Below are 21,198 nucleotides of genomic sequence, written 5' to 3'. Positions count from 1 at the left end.
TTACATAGAAAATAAAAAATGGGAAAATAATAGGTCAGCAAAATAATCATTATATCAAAAAAGTCTTACATTATATGGTGGGTTTTATACCCATATTCACCCACCTTTGCAAAAGATGGAGGTAGGGGGGTGGTATGTTAAATTTTTTGTAGCACAGTTATAGTCATTCATTCATAAGCCTAATTTTTTTTAGTCTTTCTTCAATGGTTATCTGTTTTGCTTACAGATTTTGACTGTTATAAATATTTTGGTTTTGTGCAGGAGTGGAGAGTGCTATCTTTTTATCATTGACCTCTTAAGGGCTTAGAAATGGGGTCTTTTGTCAAAAATTATGGAAATTTTAGTCACTTGCTTAGCATAATTCCCAAATATTTTCCAGAATCGTTGAATCAATACATAGTTCCACCAACATTGCATAAATATTACCATCTGTCTATAGCCACTCCAACATTGCATGCTCTTATCTTTTGTCTCCTTTGCCAGTTTATTTGGAGTGAAGTTAAGCCTTAGTTGTTTTGATTTGCATTATTCTTAATGTTATTGACTCAGAAAATTCTTTCACATAAGGGTTATTAATTTTCAGTTCTTGAAAACTATTTGTTCGTATCCTGTGACCACTTCTGTGTTGGGAAATGTTTTTTGATCATATATTTCTCTAAGTTGTCTACATATTGTGACTGTCAGAGAGATTTAATACAAAGATTTTTCTCAAGTTAACTGCTATCCATATTTTCCTAATTACATTAGTTTTTTTGAAGTTGAATAGGTTAAATGTCAATTCATATTTTTGACTTTAAAAGAAAAAAATCAATAGTACAAGAATAGGCTGCAGGAGGCAACACTGTCAGTAAGGTCTGAGAACTTTTGTTGATTCCAAGGGCAGAATAAATGAACAGTGGAATTTGGTAACAGTAAGAGAAAGCTAATGGGCTCTCATACTATCTTTCTGGAGGTAATGTGTCCAGAAAAGTGACAGCCCACGTGTCTTCCCTTCATATGCTCGTAGGACTATTATATTCATACCTGGGTGTCCCATGATGGAACTATATTGGTGGGTTGCAGAAGGCAAGCAGAATTATGAGAGGACCAGAAACCATGCCAGATGGGTTCATCTGAAGGGAAACGGAGGTGTTTCTTTTGAAGAAAAAAAATGTGTAGATGTTTAATAGTCATTTTCATGTCCTTGAGGATTCCATGGATAGAAGATAGCAGACTTGCTTTGCTTGGCACCAGAAAACTCGTTCTTCCCGCCTCTGGAATTGTCTCCCTTTTCATCTCCATTTCATCATCATTTCCTTGACATCTTTCAAGTCTCAGCTCAAGCTTACCTGCAACAAGACATCTTTGCTGATCCCACTTAATGATACTGTCTTTCTGGTACAAAGTGGGCACTTAATATATGCTTGTTGCCTAGTCAAGTGAAGATCTGTTACTCAGTAAATATGTAGAAAGTTATCTCAGAGATATAAGTTAACATACACAACTAACAATTGCCAAAGGTTAAATCTTAACCCAGGTCTAGCGGTCTTCAACCCCACTACTTAATCTACTAAACTCAGCTGCCTTTTTATAGCTGATTATTATAGCTCACCAAATATGGAATTTCCTTCTTAAGAGAAGTAGTGGTCTTCCCTTTGCTGTAAATACTTCTTTCATTCTAATAGGATTTTTGATTTTAAAAAAAATCTGGAGGAATCTGTGTTAGGGATGTTATGGAGAGATTTTTTTAGGCTCTTTTCCTCACCACTTCTTGACCTGACTTTCTCTGTACTTTATTTTTGTTTTGTTGTGTTGTGTTTTTCCCCCATGAATAGTTGTAAAATTGTTTTATTTTTTCACTAATGTAATTGGTGAAGTAATTTCGTTGTGGTGGCAGAATAGAAGAACTATTAAGATTTCTATCCTCTATTATCAAGATCTTTGGAATTTAGAATGATTTTTACTTGGGCAACATTTACAGAAAGAATTTGCCGTTCAGAACTTTTCGTTGCATAATGTTTCTTATTACTCAATCAATGAACAATCCTGTCTTATAGGAAATGATAAGTCAGTCATTTTTTTAAACCAAAACTCAGGTCACCAGGCCTGACAAAGAACAGTTCTCAGACCAAATCAATAATTTGATTCAATGAAAATTTAAAAGACTACAGACAAAAAAACTATATACATTTCAGTTTGAAATGTGTGTTCCTAAAGTTCAGTTATTTTATTAGAACAGTGGTGAAGGGCCTCAAATTCATTCCCTATCAGTTGAAGGAATTCTGGCTATTCAGTTTGGAGAACACTAAGAGAAGATGTGAAAAGTGACCTCAGGTATATGAGAGAAAGCCGTGGGAAAGGGATTAGGCTTGTTCCATTTAAGGTCAGAAAGTATAACTAGGAGCATTACATTAACATTGTCTCTAAAAGACCAATTTAGGTTTAATTTAAGGAAAAACTTCTTAACAATTAGATTGACTCTAAAATACAATATATTATTTGGGAAAATAATGGTTCCTGGAATTCTTCAAGCAAAGACTGGATGATCATTTGTCCTTTATTGAAGAGGGGATTTTTTTTTTTTTTCAGCAATGGGTTAGACTGAAAATGTATGGTTTAATTGTATTATATTTGTAAAACTTTGTTGATCATACTTTCTTCAAATCCAGGATTGTCCTGGAGCTAGTTTTGTTATGTTTATGTAATATTTTATCTAATGGTACTTTTCTCTCAGCTCCACTAGACTAATTTTAATCTAATAGGTAAATATCAGCTTATAAAACTCATCCAAAAATTTGCTGTCATATAAAATTTTCCCCAACTCCATCGTCACTGGAAGCACTTTGGTATTTTTTAATACTAATTAAGTTTTAAAAGTTTAAATTCAATCTGTCTTCATTTTATGTTATATCTTCATCGTGTTTTATTGCTTTACATTTAACATATATGTGTCTAAAATATTTCCAGAGTTTAAGGCTGCTTTGATAGGTATAATTTTGTCCATTAGCATATTCAGAGTCAGAAGCCAAATTGTTTAGCTTATAATCATTGAATACTATTATAAATGATTATCCCATTTTGCCACAACATTTAATCTTTTCCTTAATGCATTTTTTGTTTACCTTTGAGTAGGCATTATGTTACCTTTAAAAAAGAGAATTTATTCAGCAAAATGTAGAGAAATTCTTCCACCAACATATTGGCTCTCTTGAGTTAGCAAAGCTCCTCTGGATAATTCCAACTAGTCTGGCATACTGGGTGGAATTTTTTTCCTCTGACAGTATGGCATAACATATTTCCAGCAAGTTGTCAGTTGAAGAAAATATATCTTTAAGAAAGTGTATTTTTAAACTTATTTATTAAAACTTTTTTTATTTTGTGTGAATATACTATGATTTCCTCACTCTCTCCCATCATTTCAAATTAAGTAGGAGGAGCCATTGACTTTTTGAGCTGATTGACTTTTCCTAAGATTTGTCATGGATACATGATGGCACCTACTGTACAGTAAGCATAGTTTTTGCCATCATCATCAGAAAAACTTTTCTCCACTTAACCATGTATGTATGTGTTTGTATGTGTGTGTACATGTGCAGACGTGTATATTTGCATATGTTTCTCTTTTTTCCTAAAATGATTGCTTGACATTGTAGCTTTCAAAATTTTATTTGGTCCTTTTGAGTTTCTGGTTTTGTTGTTTGAGAACAAAATTATTAAGATTTTAAGGTATTTGTAGTATATGAACACTTCTTCTTTACATTTTCACACTAAGTCTTTTGAACCAGTTGATATTTTTAGGATGATTTATGGGTTACGTATTCAGAAATTATTCTTTGGGTATATGAAATCAATAAGTGAAAGAGAAGTTATTTAGTTTATTTTCAAATATCGTATTACTTTGGTATTCCATGTAGTTTGATCATTTAATCAGCCTCTTCAGGTGTTCAGACCTTTCTTCCATCAGTTTTATTGCTTTAAACTCTCTTCACAGGTTTTCATTCATTTTATTTTCCTCCTCTTGCTGCTGCTGCTGCAATTTTCATTTCAAATTTCTTATTTGTCTATGTAGTAATTTCAGCATAGAAGCTGAACATCATAGAAGCTACACTCAAATAGCATTATCATGTTTCATAAACTTCCTTATAACTTGTTTGAGATTGCTTAGGGGTGCTTTTTTTTTTTTTTTTTTTTTTTTTTTTTTTTGGTCTTTGAATCTGTTATCATGATAATATAAAAAATGCAGTAAGATTATTTTAAAGTTGAAACTTTCAGTGTTTACTGTGGGCAAAATAATTTCATAATAACTTAAAGCTGTTTGGATTTTTTGTTACTAATGTCCAGATAAAAATGTATAAATATTTTTAAATGGGAAATTTCAGGAATACTTCTTGAATTTTCCAATTTTCATGATAGCCACTAGGCTGTTTAAAACTAGAGCATGCTTACTGTTTTACCAAAAGAATAAAATTATTTTAGAGATGAGTAATTTTTTTACACAGCATTTTTGGCAGCTGTGTTTCGATCACAGCTATGATCTTCCACTGCAAAATAAAACAGAAAATTGGCTTGGAAAGATATTGGAAATGAAAGAGGAATTTGAAAATTTTTATGATTTTCATTTCTTCAGGAGTCATGCAGTCTAATGGAATAGACTGTGGATTCTTATTTTATATGTTTAAAAATATTCACTTATAACGTGAATTATTATCCAAGTTGCTTGATCTGATTTTTATTTTTGGTCATGCATCCTACATAATAGTTAACTATTTGTGATATTTAAACATTAGAGGTCTAATAATGACATTTCTTTAAATCATACCTGCTGTTTGTTTCTAATGATTAGATTATATATAGGGAATATTTCCAAAGTTAGGAAGTAACTTATTTTTAAAACTTTAGCATTAAAAATGTATTCATTTTCTTTTTTCTGAACAGAAAACAAAGAATATTCTCCCCCATATAGTCTGTATTTATGTCAATATATGCTTCCAGAGACTATTCAATTTTAGATGATGTTATTCATTTAGCTTTTATAGGATAGGAATTGGTCTTGAATTATATCAGATTTTTTTTTAACCATATAGTTCATTTAAGTTATAAATAATGCATAAGAAATGAGGCATGTTCCTTTTAATACATACATATATATGTACATTACTATGTATCTCTTTCTCTCTCTCTCTCTCTCTCTCTCTCTCTCTCTATATATATATATATGTAAAGCATAGTCATTATCTTTAAACTACTAACAGAACTATAAGAGTAAAATGTTAATGAATGATATACTTTTTCAGGTTTAATTAAAGTTCTAACAATGAGATCATCTTAAATTCCAAAATCCTGGCCATTTTCCTCCTCTTTTTCCCCTGCATTCATTGTACTCCAACCTTAAAAGTTCCATTATTAATTTTTAGAATTTATTTTTGCAACAACATGGCAAACTTTTCTTTTCTCTCACTGTACTGTAATTCTTGGCTCAGTTCCATTGCGTTCGTTTTGATTTTACTATTTATTTTCAAGCAGCTAGCTGTCAAAGTAGTCAGTGCCAGACTCAGGAAGGCCTGACTTCAAATCCTGCCTCAAATGTTTGTTACCTAAGTGACCCTGTGCAGTCTTTCAACCTTAATTTCCTCATCTTTTAAAAGAGTGATAATTATAGAACCTGCCTCACAGGGTTCTTTTGAGGATTAAATGAAAGTAAACATATGTAAATCACCTCATATATGTTAAATCACTATGTAAATGTTAACCATTATTATTTTTAAATTTAGATATTATGTTTAATTAATGCTATGGCTCACTAAAACTTAGCTTTTCACCATAGTAGTCTCAATATATGGAAATCTAAAATCATGGGTTTTTGAGTTGTGTTAAAATAGTTATCTGTCTATTTTAAGATCATAATCATAGAACTGGATCTGGAAAGGATCTCAGGAGTCATGGAGTCCAATTCCCTCAGATCCAAGGTTGCCACTTGCTTCAAATTACACACCAAGGATAAACAGCAGCTGTAGAATTTGAATCCTTGGCCTCTGTCATCAGACTTAAATCTTTTTTTCACTATACCATGCTACTATGTTACATGTTAAAACAGTAGGAGAATCTGTGACCTCAGAATCCTCAGTTGTATTATTAAGCTTAGTGTCACTACTATATCTTTCCCTTCTGAATACCTCCTTAACTGACACAGATAACACATCCTCATGTCCTTAATAGTCTTGATTTGCCATGACTAAAAAAAAAAAATCATCCCTGCTTGCCCAGCTTTTTGATGATGAGCTGACCCAAACTTAGTTAGATAAGACCTCAGAAAACAGATATGTAATCCATCAGAAGCTACCCTCCAAGCCTTTCTGACTGGAAACAGACTGAGAATACAAGGGTACAAACATTTGTTGGTCATCTTCTATGGGCCAGGTCCTGGGTTAAGCACATGACAGATGGTGTCTCACCGAACCTCACACCAACTCTGGGAGAATGGTACTAAGGCAGATAGAAGTCTGGTGACTTGACCAGTCATCCATATAATAAGAGATCAAGGTAATGTTGGACCCTAGACTCCAGTGAGCCGTCATGGCTTGTATTCAGCTAAGCTGTTTTTTTTTTTTTTTTTTTTTTTTTTTAAGCTTTTAAGCTTTTAAAGAAGCTGGTAAAACTTCCATACCATGAAAAGATTTGGGAGTAAAATTTTAGTAGATATTTGTTAACTCTTTTGAAGTTATGCAAACATAAACACTATGGTACATTTACATTTGGTTAAAAACTTATGATGGCAAGACTTCGTAGTTACTCATAATCTAAGTGTAAAATTTAACATTTAGAAGAAAAAATTTCAACATACAAATAATCTAACTTTTCTAGAGAATTCCTAGATTTAAAATCTGCCTAATTGATTTGATTTTTGAAGATACTATAGCAATATTTTTAAAATGAGATTACAGAACAGATTAATCTATGTGTACCTTTTGGCAGTAGTTAATAAATTTTAGTCATGGTGTTCAGTAGATAACTTTCTTGTGTTAGAGATTTTTGTGGATGTACATATTTATTTATCTTCCTTATATTCAAAACTGCTTGAAAAGTTCTTTTTGACTTTTTATCTTAAATTGTCTTTTAATGTAGTAAGCTTGCAATAAATGTATTGAATGAATTAATGAATATATGAATGATTGAATGAACAAATTGGTAAATAATTTTAGGTATTAAAAATTCTGTCATAAAACTATAGGTTTTTATTCTCAAATGATTAGAATATGTCACTCTGAAAAAGTATGTTACAAACAGAAAAAATAAGGGCCTCAACAGCTCTTTCTGCTGTTATGAATATTCCAGTGTGACATTTGATTATTCTTAGACTTTGTTCTTTTAGTGCCATAGTCATAGCACAGGATCTCTCTGACATACCCCCCTCTTGAATTGAATAACTTCTATTTTATTTTGCCTCCAGGATGGACTCTGATTCCTGTTGCTAATTACTGTGATTAAGGAACTCAGCTCAATTAAAGCATTCGATTACCTTGTTCTGTCTTTCCTTCTCTGTGAATTTTTGAAGTAATTCTTAAGTGAGCAAAAACATTGTAAAACAGAATCAAAACCCATGAAAATAATTAACATTTATTATAAATTATTCTTAATGGAAAAACACTTTAGGAAAGAGAAGCCTCTTATGTCTGCTTGGGATTAATGGTGCTGATCTGCAGCTGAAGTTGTGCTGTAATATCACTCTCCTATTGTAATAAAGTAAATGTGCCATTCCTTTTTTTTTTTCCCCAAAAAATGGAAATTTCTAGCAGCTGTGGGTAAGCACTATGGAAAAATACTGTCCATAAAAACATTGAGCCAATTATAAATTATAAAAATGTGAAAGAAATATAAGGAAAATATATTTTATGTAAAACTGCATTCTTAGACTGAACTCCCTTTTTTTCTTCAAGCCAGATGCCACTAAGAATTCCTTACTGGAGATGAAATAGGATTATGTGGTTCTTGGGTTGTATACTCAGGGTCATCTACAGAGAACTCTGCTCATTTTCAGTTTATGGACATAATTTTAAAAACTGTTTTCTTTAATCACAGAACTCAGCTGAATCTAGCAATAAATGCTTAACTCTGTGCTACTTGGGAATAGAGTCAAAGTACCCCCGATTGGCTTGAGGTGTGCATCTATTGGGGTTTTAACTTTTGCTTTAGAAGGATATAGAATAACTACTTAAAGTACTAATTTTATCTCAGATTAAATATGTCAGGGTGCTTATAAAAATTAACAAATGTATAAAACTGCATTTTATTTTATAAATTAATAACCATTATTGAATCCCTAAAATATGCAAAGTACCAAATAACTCCAGAAGATTTTCACCAAATAGAGAACATAGTCTTTTTTAAGTATCTTTAAGTGGAACTGTTTATCTTTCCCCAGCTAACTTTTTGTTGCTTGTTAAAAAAAGCAAAAATAAATTTATTTAGAAACAATTAAACTATTAAATGAAAATTGGTCTGATTTTATAATCATTTTGTTCAGAACCTCCCCAAACTCTTAACTATAAGAGTTCCATTCTCTCATTCTTAGTTTCCCCCAAAGTAATAATGGTAATTGGACAATGAGAATCCCTAATTGGTTACCCATACTTGTTGTCTGGAACTACCATCCATTGAAGAGGGTAGCAGACTCTCTGTGCCTCTGGTGAAAATGCTACAAGGTAAATATAAAAAGAGTACTGAATCTAGGTTCAAGAACTCAGCATTTCAGTCCTGTTTCTGCCCCTAAGGCCCTGCTGTAGATGTGTCACTTAAAACCGCTGGTTCAGTGACAGAATAGGACTGGGTGAATCTACAAAGGCCCTTCTACTTTCTGATTCCAGATTCCCCTGATTGTTCAAAGTAGAGAATGCCTTTTGGATAAACTTTTGGGACTCCATGATACATCCTTGTCAGAACTGTATTAGATTGAGCATAAATAGAATGAGGCATCATTCATGGAACTAAAATAATGGTACAAGAGAAGGGGACAAAATAAATTTCTACAACTTTAGATAATTCATACTTTACTTTTTTCTTCCTGTTTTCTTTCTTTTTATGATTTCTTGTCTTTTGTCCATATTATCACTGTCCTTTCATATATCCGTCTACAACTCCAGAAACTCATTCCATTGTACATTGCAAAGTACTTTGCCTGACTCCAAAATGAGAACCTGCCTTTCAATACTTTCCCTTTTTTGCCATCCTGCCTTTTGTTTGTTTTGACGGCCTTTTTCTGACAATCATGTTTTTCCTCTTTTTCCAGTATAATTTTTCTCATCAAACCCCACATTGATTTTCTCTTATTTTTAAGCTACTCTGTATTTTCTCTGAAAGGTAAAGTTGGTATACAGAAAAACTTTCTATCTTGCCACTTCCAACCTAGTTCTATGATATCTTCCCAAATATTTGTGTTGCTAAAATGTTTGTTTTCCTGAATCATCTTACCAAACTGGGATCCTTATCTTCAAAAGCTTTCCTTTGAGACTGTTTTATGCATAAATCTTTATCCCAAATCATTTGATTGTTTTCATGGAATCTAAAATGACTCCTTGTGATCCAGAATTAAAATCATTGTGCCATTTTTGAATAAATCTGCTATCTTTTTTTTATTGTATTTTAATTATTCTGTTTGGATGTATTAGATTGTAATTCATTATTCAAGTAATATGACTTTTGCCTTTAGTCATTAATAATTAAAAATACACATAAAGCTTCCTTTGTTTTGAGTTCTAGCTAATGACTTGGACATGATATTGCATTATCCTCAAGTATCTAAGGTTATATTTGAAGTTAGGTACCACTGCCTCTAGAGTCCAGTGCTCTATACACTCCACACCCTACCTGCCCACCTTCATTTAAATTTAAATTCATACCAACCAATAAAATTCTTCAGTTTTACTACCAGATATGCTTGCATTCAAAAAAGAAGAATAAAAAAGGATAAGTATAGTAACATTAATTTCAAGAAAAAAATTTCATATGTTCTAAAGTTAAATTGGTATCTGATTTGTTTGTATAAAACTTTTAAAATTTGAAAAGCACTTTATGTGTTATCATCTTATCCTATCCTTACAACCCTGTGAGCCATGTAGTAGTATTATTGAGTTTGCAATAGGTTTATTACGTTGTCAGGATCACAAGGTAGCAAGTATCTAAGGCAGGTCATCTTGTCTATAAGTCTAGCACTCTATTCTCTACAACATTCTGATGTAGTAAATCTCATCATAAAGTTTCTATATATTCATACTGTAGTAGATGTAGAGTCCTTTTAAAATAATGTTTTTCTTGGGTACTTTAAAAGAGTCTAAACTGTCTAAACAGTCTAAAACTGATTTTAAATGCTCACTAGACTTGTTTAACTTTGATTTCTTTCAGCCATCGGCACATTCTATGACTTCAACTTCCCTGTCTCTGTTCTTTTCTCTGTGAAGTTGTCCATTTTACCTATTCCACAATGATGTTATTACTATTGTATGCATACTATAAAGTAATCTAGGCTATATGGAAAAGAGGTTATATGCCTGTTAAATATTTGAAGTTCCTTTCTTTATGTATAACTTTTTTTTTTCATTAGATGTCTTCAACATCAGAGCTGTAAATGTTGGACTTACATACTTATTAAAGTATTCTTAACTTATTTTGGTTCATTAAGTTAATGTATATTGATTTACTGAAAAAGATGTACTGGGGCTAAGGATTAATATAATGTAAACTGTATAAATAAATGAAGTATTAATTTTTTCCAAAGCATCATTTGGATGAAATTATTTAGACTGTTGCCATTACATATCAAACACATTTGTAACAATATAGTAATTGGTTCTTTCCAGGATCTGAAGTTTTTTCTATGCTTTTAAATACAAATAATTTTTTGAAATTGCAGCTGGATTTAGAAGAAGCTTCCGTCTTAGTAGAAAAGATAAGAAGACAAACAAGTCTATGTATGAATGCAAGAAGAGTGATCAGTATGATACAGCAGATGTTCCAACATATGAAGAAGTTTCACCGTATCGACGACAAAATAATGAGAAATATAGACTAGTTGTTTTGGTTGGTAAGTTTGTTTTTGTTTAATTCTGAGGAAATAAGAACTAAACTGAACAAGCATTTATTTATTAAGCACCTGTAGTTAATAAGATGTGCTTCTAAAAATTGAGCATAGGAAGACAAAAATAAAGAATAATTCCTGACCACAAGCAGCTTAGATACTTATAAGCATAAACCTCTTGTTTTTCATTTTTTCTTCTCTCTCTCTCTCCACCTCCCCCCTCCTCCCCTAGCCAACAATCTGTTTGGTTTGGGTTTTCCCAGGTGTTGGAAAAGTATTGATTATTTTGTATTTTTGATATGTTACAAAGTATAAATTGTCTTTTTTCACTCTTATAACAAAGAATATGTTTCTTTTAAAAAGTTTCACCGAGTCTTTTTGACATTGTTGTTCCTTCCAACTTTTAAATAATATTTTATTGATACTTTAAAAATAATACTGTCTCTTTCCAATTACTTTCTTCTTACCATTCTAGTAGAAATTACCTTAGTAATGACTTAGTACAATCTAGCAAAATAAAACAACACATTGGCTGTATCTGAAAACTCATGGTCCTGTCCCATATTTGTGGTGCAACCACTTTTCTTCTGAGAGGTGGAAGGACAGGTCACCACCATGCTCTTGTCCTGAAGTCTTTTGATAATTTTCTTTTACACTATTGAACTCACTGTCGTAAATGAGCTCTGCTTATTTTATCCTTTAGGAGTTCATCTTCCCAAATTTCTCAACATTCTTTATAATCACCATTTTGCAGCCCAGTGACATTTTATTAATTTGTTCAAATTATCTCTCATCTGTGGGCATTCATTTTCCTTCCAGTTCTTTGCTACTATAACAAATGTTGCTATATATATTTTCATATACATGGAACCTTTCCCTATATCCTTGGTCAGCTTGGGGAATATGCTTAGTGTTGTTATTACTAGGTCAAAAGCCAAGTAGAGTTTTATGAATTTAGGGGCATTTACAACTTTAATTATTTTCCTAGATATTTGGACAAATTCACAGCTATGCTAGCAGGGCTAGTTAGTGTGCTAGAATTAACAACCCTTCTTCATTAACATTAACTTTAACATATTGTCAAGAGAAGTCAATAGATATTTATTAAGCAGTTAACTGGTTTTAGAGATTGTGCTAAGACTGTGAATACAAAAACGAGCTGGCTTTGCAGTCTTCCCTTGTTGCCCAATCTCTGCTAACTTCCAGTCTCACATCTCCAACTGCCTCTCAGATTTCTCAAACTGGATGTACAGCATATAACTAAAACACAATATGTCCCAAACAAATCCCTCGCCACCCACTTTCCCTATTATTGCAGAGGACAACATCGTTCCCCCCAGTCCCTTTGGCTCACAACCTGGAAGACATCCTGGATTTTCTTTCTCAGCATTATCTCCCTCCCCTTCTCCCTATACCAAAGCTATTATCAATCTCACCTCTGCAACATCTCAGATTCATCTCCCTTTTCTCCTCTGATACTCTCACCACCCCAGGATCTCATCCCTTCATGTGCAGTAGCTACTGGTGGATTTGCCAGCCTTGAGCTTCTCCCAGTTCTGATCCATTTTCCATTAAGCTGCAGAAGTGATTTTCCTAAAGTATAGGTCTGATCCTATAGTCTACGATCCAATACAAAATTCTCTGTTTGGCGTTCAAAATTCCTTCCTAGCTTTCTAGTCTTCCATCACATACTCCTGAATCTTGTGACACTGGCTTTTGGCCATCTCCCAAACCTGGCATGTCATCCCTCCTCTACTCCAACTACTGACCTCCCTAACTTCCTTTAATTAAGTCACATCTAAAATTCACTTTTCTACAAGAAGCCTTCTCTTACCCATCTTCATTCCAGAGCTTTTCATTTTAAATTTCCTACCTGTCCTCTTTTGAGCTTGCTTTGTATATATTTGTATGTTATCTCCCTCTTTTGACTGTAGACTTCTTGAGGGTAGGACTGTCTTTTGCCTCTTTTTATATCTCCAGCACTTAGCACAGTGTCTGACACATAGGCACTTCATACACATTGATTGATTAATTGATCCTAGAAGCTAGAATTCTGATGAAAGAGATACCATGAAAAAGGAAACAGAAAATTAGAGGAAGCTTATAGAGAAAGACTGAGAAAATCAGTAATACATCCTGGAAAGGAATCATGAGTGACCTGGGCTTCCAGCCATTGGGAAGAACCAGCCACTAAGAGGGAGAAGCCACAGGGGCAGAGAGTGCACTTCCAAGTGTGAGGTGGAATGAGCTTCTATGGTGAGGATATGCCTGGAATATGGAAGAAAAAAGTCTGGGGGAGTCAGGAGGAAGAAGTCTGTTTAATAAATATTAACCAGGTGAAAATGAGAAAGTTCCTGGAAGTGCAGAGCTGCTAATACCTTTAAAATCTTTCTGTGTCTGATAGGTGATCTCCATGAATTCTGTGGCTGAAATATTTGTCACCTTTCATCTTCTCTAAAGGATGTGAAATGTTAGTTGGTTTTTAACCAATAAATAGGAAATCAGTAGAAAAAGATATAGAGGGAAGATTTCTTAAGTTACAAAAAAAATTTTAGCATAGACATGAATATTATTTATGGTGAAGAGACAGAACACTGTCTATTTAGAGCATATAGCATGAGGAAATAAATAATAAAATGAGAAAGATTATGGTGGCCCCTAATTGTGGAATGTGAATGTCAAATATGAAGACTATGGCTGTATCCAAAATACTCTTGAATCTGACCAGAACCTCATTAAAATGTAATTGGAAACTATTTAATCCTTCTCACCCCCCCAAAAAAAGTGCAGTAGAATATTGTGGTCAGTATGTAATTACTTAATTACAGTAGTAATTAATTAAGTCAGTATGTGTCCTCAAGGATCTTTATATTCTATTTGAGTTTGAAACCTCTGTTATAGAGGGCCTTTGAATGTCTCTACATTAACATTAGTGATCTCAGTAGGAGAAAGGGTCTCTTATTCTATTATCTTTGGATACTTCTTACATGTAATTAGTAACTCCAAGCTTGATAATCGCACTTATGCAACTAACAATATCTGCTTTCATTGAATTTAGAGGATGCAAATTAATATTAAAAAATTGAGCAGACTTGTTGCTAATCTATGAGCTAAAGCATTTAAAAGACTCCCTAAATCTGGAATGTCCTGTGCAAATGTAAGACTTGGAAATGTCAGTCCTAGACTGTCAGAAAGTGATGATTAGAATGTTTCTCATTCCATTTTAGGTATTCTGAAGAGCATTACATTATACATTCTAATCCAGTGACACCTGGACTTGTTTTTTAAATCTGTCTTTTAAAATTACATATATTTGTTTTCTTCTGTTGCACCAGTGCTCATAAAGTTTTTTCCACATGTAGAGTTTTTTGAAATGTATTAGATATGATTCTGATTTTTTGATTCATTGCTTTTGTGATATGTAAATATAATAATAAATCTATAAGCCTCCAAATTTTTTATCTACTTGTATTTAGTATAGATATTTTTTGCCAAATGAAGAAAGGAGAATTTTCATTTTCAAAGTTTCAGCATTTGTATTCTTACTACTCAGATTTACAACTTAGTAAAATAGAAATTACAAAGTTGGATTAGTTATATCGCACTTATTTACAGGAGCAAGTATTATTTACGAGTAATAAGGCACTGAAGACAATGGCAAAGAATCTTATAGTGTTTCTTGAAGTTCAGTTAGCATTTCCTATTGGGTTACTGGGAGTTATTTTAACATTAGTGAACTTTATCCATTCAGCAAAATTTTAAATAAACTCCTACCTTAGACATAGCATAATGAAGATACCCCCACCAAAAAAAAAAAAAAAATGGCTCCCTTCCTTAGAATGTAATTGTTTTGTGGCCATTTATTTTCATGGTTTATAATAGAGATGATAAATAAAATTTAAATGTCTTGAAAATAAAGTCTTGAAATAAATAAATATTATTAAACAAGTAGAAAACAGTGCCATTTGTCTTCATCTTTTATATATATATATTTAACAGCTTAGTTTAATGCCCAAGAAATAAAAATAAGCTGAGTATATTAATTTGGAGAAAAAACAGGACAATGGGGAACCTTAACTTTTCATTAGAATTATTTAGTTTTCCCATGGTTTTGGAAATGTCTTGTTCCAAACAATGCAAAAATTTTAAAATTAAATAGCACTCTTGCCACATAGATATTGTCCCATTACACTTTCAGTAAAATTTCCTTCTTTGTTAAGATGTATGTTCTAAACAATATTATCATAGAATTATGTTGTATATTTAGTGTCTTTAGTTAAGTTTTTTAAAATAATAGTTGGTATTCTTTAATAGTTAAAATACCAATCATACCTTGAACAAAATTTTTTTGTAAAATTAAAAACACCAAAAATGTATTATAATTTTTATTGCTAAAGCTAATAAATAATAGACCTAAAATTCAATTTGTAGGTATTGAGAAAAATTGTGACTTATTCTATTAAGTTAAAGCCATGAAAAGAAAAATAATAAATCTTTCAGTATATTTAAAATTTTTTTGCTTGAATGTGAAATAGTTTTCTGCCCTAATTTCACTTGCATTTTATGGTTACATGCTATGTGAAAATTGTTTTTTAAAAGTAATTTAAATAAATACATATTTATGAGAACATTTGTTCTTCCATGTGCTTGCTTAATAAGAACTACAAGTAAGGATAGCAATGGGGACTAGGTCTGTGACTTTCTACCTATGCAGATTAGTACTTTGTTTGCAGTGTAATGTCTGAGAGAATTCCCTGGAAAAAAGTCGGGTGATTTACCCAGGGTCACACAGCCAGGATGTGTCAGACACAGGACTTGAACCTGCTGGCTCTCCATTTACTGTACCTTGCCACCTTTCTTTCTTTCTTTTCTTTTTTTTTTTTTTTTTTTTTTTTTTTTTTTTTGTGGAGGGGAGTTAAGTGACTTGCCCACGGTCACACAGCTAGGAAATGTTAAGTGTCTGAGATTAGATATGAACTCTGGTCTACCTGACTTAAGGATTGGTGTTCCATCCACTGCGCCACCTAGCATCCTTCCTTGACACCTTTCAATTTAAAAACTACAACTTAATAAAAAGAACTACAAGAAAAAGGGTAGGTCAAATTAAGCTTCCAGCTAAAAGAAAGATGTAGGTTTCTTTCAACACTGTTCCCAAAAGTCCTTTTAGTCTCTTGGTCCCATGTGATTCCAGAGAGTGGTGCACTTCATCGACCTAGGCCAGCTTCACACCCCGCCTGGCTCACCACCCCAGCCATCCTTACTGAGAACTGTATTCAGATCAGCACAAATTGACTTCCTGTGGCTGAACTCATCTTCACTGTGACTTCACCTACATAGATTCCCTTGACTAGACGGTAAGCTTCTTGAGGGTAGAGACCGTCTCATTTTTGTATGTGTCTCCACTCCATTACAGCCACAGATCTTTACCCACATGATCTCTTTGGGTCTTCACAATGACCTTGTATGATGGGTACAAATATTACCATTTTGTGATAATAAATTGAGGCTGAGATAGATGAAGTACTTCACCCCAGGTCACATTGCTGATTACAGTAAGTGACTGAGACAGGATTACGATTACAATAAGTGACTGAGACAGGATTAGGCCTTCTTGTGGCCGACTCCCTGCATGGCAGCATCTGGGCCACCCTGTATTTTTGTGATCAAGAGAAATGTTAAATGATACAAGCTCAGTAAGAATTATCAAGATAGATACACTTTCTTAATTCCTTTTTTCATTCATTCTCTTATTTCATGGAAAACTGGCATTTGTAGAGTACTTTTTGTGTGTTATCTCATTTAAGTCTCATAACCTATCATTATTGGTATTATCCTCATTTTACAGATTCACAGGTCAGAAGGTGAGGGACTTGGCCAAAGGTTATGCAGGTAGGAAGTGTCAGAGACAAGAACTGGCTCCCTTCTGATTTCCAGTCCAGCAGTCTGTCCTACACTTTCCTAGTTTATGAAGTGCCTTCTCACTAATTAGGTCTATTATCATGTCTATCTTTTTCCTACTGATAGATCCAAATTTACTTTTACTCATTCATTGATCCAGATTCTGCCCGTCTGTAACCTGAAACAGAGGTCAGATGTGGCTAGAGGTCTTTTCATCCAGGAGAAACACATATATTCTAAATTCACTCTAAAGAGCGACTATGGAAGAACTTAGTTCTTTCAGCATTCTCCTTTTCTCTCTTTTGCTTACCTTAATATATAATTTGATGCTTCATTAGCACAGTATTACCTGTTATAAAAGTAGCAGAGTAAGGGAAATCTGGCTCTATCAGGATTTGTTATGAACTGTTAAGTTGCTGTGTTTTTATATAGTTTGAATCAAAAGCACTTTAAATTTAGTTTAATAAACAGATTTATCTTTCTCTAATGCTAAATTTCAGCCACCCACTAGTGTGATCATTGTATAATTCTGGGTCAAATATATGTAATAACATGGTTGAATTAATTTTACACCTATATCAACAAATAGAGCAGTCTTAGTGTGATAAGTAGACTTTTTATAACAGATTACATCTGTCTGATCTGCAGAATACCTAGAGATTTCATTTGATTTGGTTTGCAATAAATCAGATGAAGAAAGTGTGCTTTTTCAGTAACAAAAGCAGTTCAGAAATTTATTGCAGACTTCAGTAATTCTGATGTTTTTCTCTGGATATTAAGAGTAGCTTAAGTCTGGCCAATACCATAAAAATGTCTTGGTGAAATGTGGAAAAACTAGCAGTGTTAAGCAACACAGGTACAGTGGAAGTGAGCACATGTTAAAAGCTGTAAGTGTGCCAGTAGCATTCATCCTTCTGTGCTCAGTACACATTAATAGTAGTTCCAGGAAGCACAAAGATAGATAGTGAGTAAAAATAGAAGTGTTTCATATGTTATACTGTGATATGCTATTTAATATTAAGGGAAAGTTTTCAAAATTATTCATACCTAAAAAAAGTTTGTCATTAATATTATAATGAAAGTGACATAAGAAATATGGTTCTGGTCTTGTGATCCAAAGTACTGCTTTAGCAATATCTTTTAGACACTCTTTTTTTTTTTTTTTCAGATTTGCATGTTTTCTATTCATAATCAGGATACCGCACATTATGCCGTTTTAAAATTGAGACCTCACTAAATATGAAAAACATTAAATAGTCTGGAATTATTTTACCTGGTTCAGCCTTGAGAAAAAAGTATAAGTGTCTATGCTTTTCCTTTACAAATAATTATTGTCTATGTCAATTTCCTTATAATCCTTTTTTAAAATAAAGGTTTTATTAGAACTTTAATAATTATAAATGACTTAAGTTAAACTATCCTCACAAATAGCAATGTATCACTCTATTGGAAAAATTTTAAGTTAATGTTAAAAGCAAAACTTTCATCAAATTAGTTTCAAAATTCTGACTACTCACATTGCTAAGCTAAGTATTGGTCTTAGGGAAGTTTCCCACCCTTTTATTCCTTTTTTTGTTTTTAAATGTGTATGGCCAAGAATTTAATTATCAGAAAAATATTCACACCTTTCTTGGCCACATTTTGGGGGAAAAAAAAGAACACTCAGGCTTATAAATTTTGCATTACTTTCAGGAAATATATAGTAATAAAATACTAGTAAAATATACTTGTATTGCCAGTGATAATTAAGTATTGTCACAAAGCATAAGCAGTTACATATTTTCAGGATAGAAAAAGGAAAAAAAATTGGAAATGAAGCAATCAAAACACTACAGTTCTCATATTTATTTCAGGACAGTATAAAAAATGAGGCAATAAAGATGACAGACAGCAGAGTTCTTTTTGGTTTGAAAAAAAGATTGCCATGTATGCCAGAGGCACCCTTCCACCACTACACTTCCCAACCCTTCCCCTAGTTGAAAGGGAAGATTGAAAGTGTAGGTATAAATAGAACTAAGACATTCGCCTTTCATTTAGAATGAAAATATGTAGGCTCAAAGAATCTAATTTTAGATATTTTATGATAGTAATTTCTTAGATGAAAATTACAAGATCAAATTTTTCCTATTTTATTTTTATTGATGGCTTAAATGTACCATACTCCTAAGATTCTAATTTTAGATATTATAAAATAAGACATGCATTTCATTCAAGGGTTACTGATCAAAGGGATAAAAATTAAAAATGAAAAACTCTCATTTTTAATTAATTGTCCAAATGACATATTTTTCAGTAGATTTAAGCTGGTAAGACTGTTATGTACTTTTAATAAGTGCATATGTGCTAGTGGATTAATTCATAGACTGTTAAAAGGTAGAGTTTAACATATAGTTCCTTATATTGCAAAAAAACATTGTGTTCAGATCTAAGCACCTTCCCAGTAGTAAGATGTAGACAAACTGGAGAGTATTCAGACAGAACTATAAGGATGATTAAGAGCCCAGAGGGACCAACTTATGAGGAAAGCTTGAAAGAACTAAATATGTAGAACTTGGCCAGGTGACAACTAGTACGGAAATACGATAGCCATGTACAAATATCTAAAGGACTAAACACCAAAGAATCAAAGAATGTATTTAATGTTGCCCAAGTGACTATAGCTAGAAGTTACAGAACAAAATGAAGAAAAAGAAAATATGCATTAATATTAAGAGACATTTCTGAGAGTGAAAATTATTACAAAATATAGTATTTTTTAAGAGAATTGATGAGAATTTAATCATTTGAGAAATATAAAGCTAATTTGAACATTGCAATAGATGTAGCATAAACAAGAAATACAGAGACACACACACATACATACACAAAGAGAACTAGAGAGGGAGGGAGGTCGGAAGGGAAGTATGATAGAGAGGATGAAATGGCTAGAAAGTAAAATCCAGTTAGTCTGGGGCAGGGATGAAAGTTAAACTCATGAATCATGAATTGGGGATTTATTTATGCCTCTTTTACAAAGGATAATCCTTTGATAACTATTGACTTAGCTTTAATATGAATATAGGAGGTATGAAATGTCAGCATTTATTACACAACAAACTATGCATTAGGTTTGGTGCTGAGCAATGGGAATAAAAAAAAGAAATTCATATACATTAATATCTTATTAGGTTTAGTGATAGAATATTTTATTTAAAATATAATTTGAAGATAATATCTTAGTTAAGAGATTCAAATGATATACTGGTAATCTTGCCTCTGGAATAAAATCACTATGAAATTTTTTTATGTATTGTCAAATTTAGTATTTCTGTCAAAGGTAGAGAATATTTGATGTTTAGACAATGTTACCTTAAAAATAATAGTATAAGTAGGGCATCTGATTTGGGATATAAATTGTAAACTTTGTTTCCTTTAATATTGAACTAATAGCTCTATTTGAAACAATATATAGTAAGTTAATTGTTGATGTCTATCTTAGACAGTAAGCAGCTTATTTGGTTAGAGCACCATGTAAATCAGGGCACTTTAACAAAATGCTATCTTGTATTATCTTTTTATTGTTTTTCATAAGTCATTTTCCTCACCAAATTGCTGGAGTGATTACCCAGGTTGAGACTTACCTTGTGGTAATCATCTCTCAATACTTTGCCTAGTGCTTAGTATCTGTAATATTAGGGGTTTAGAATAGAAGATTTCTATTGATGCTAATATGCACTTTTATAACTACCTGGTTAATTTATAAGACAGTATATACTCACTTATTTCATAGGCTTTTCATAATATTAAAAATGATGAAATATTACAGATATTGAACATATCTTGTATCACTTGTCATGGCTCCTTTTTCCTTAAGTCTGGTCTGGAAATGTTTCTTCCCCCCTTTGAGACTGACAGACAGACAGATACACACACACACACACACACACATACACACACACACACACACACACACACATACACATTTTAAAAGCAGTGATGATGTGTTTTGTTTTATATCACAAATATTTATAGATTATTCTTGTTTTATGAGAGGTCTCTTCTATTAAACTAAAACATAAGTAAAATTAAAAATAAAATGACCTCACATAAAAATGCATGCAACATTTCACATTTGTATAGTACTCTCCTCTATTTTTTTTAAATCAAGAGAAACCCATTTTCTTTCCTACTGACACTTCACTGGAGAAAAAAAGAAAAGAAAAACAAATTTATTGTAACAAATGTGCATAGCTAAGCAAGACAAATTTCTCCAA

The 21,198-nt window shown here is 32.4% G+C and overlaps 1 protein-coding gene across 2 annotated transcripts in view; it reads left to right on the top strand.

Moving 5' to 3' along the window:
- MPP7 (MAGUK p55 scaffold protein 7) overlaps positions 1-21,198 on the top strand; it is a 230,004-nt gene that overhangs the window by 188,874 nt on the left and 19,932 nt on the right. For both annotated transcript variants that reach the window (XM_052000274.1, XM_052000275.1), the window contains one exon: positions 10,883-11,053. In XM_052000274.1, the coding sequence (XP_051856234.1) occupies positions 10,883-11,053 (171 nt within the window). The remainder of the gene's footprint in view (positions 1-10,882; positions 11,054-21,198) is intronic.

This window comes from Antechinus flavipes, chromosome 5 (assembly GCF_016432865.1).
Source record: "Antechinus flavipes isolate AdamAnt ecotype Samford, QLD, Australia chromosome 5, AdamAnt_v2, whole genome shotgun sequence".
Taxonomy (NCBI): domain Eukaryota; kingdom Metazoa; phylum Chordata; class Mammalia; order Dasyuromorphia; family Dasyuridae; genus Antechinus; species Antechinus flavipes.
Note: the sequence above shows the minus strand (reverse complement) of the source record. Positions and strands in the feature narration are given on the sequence as shown.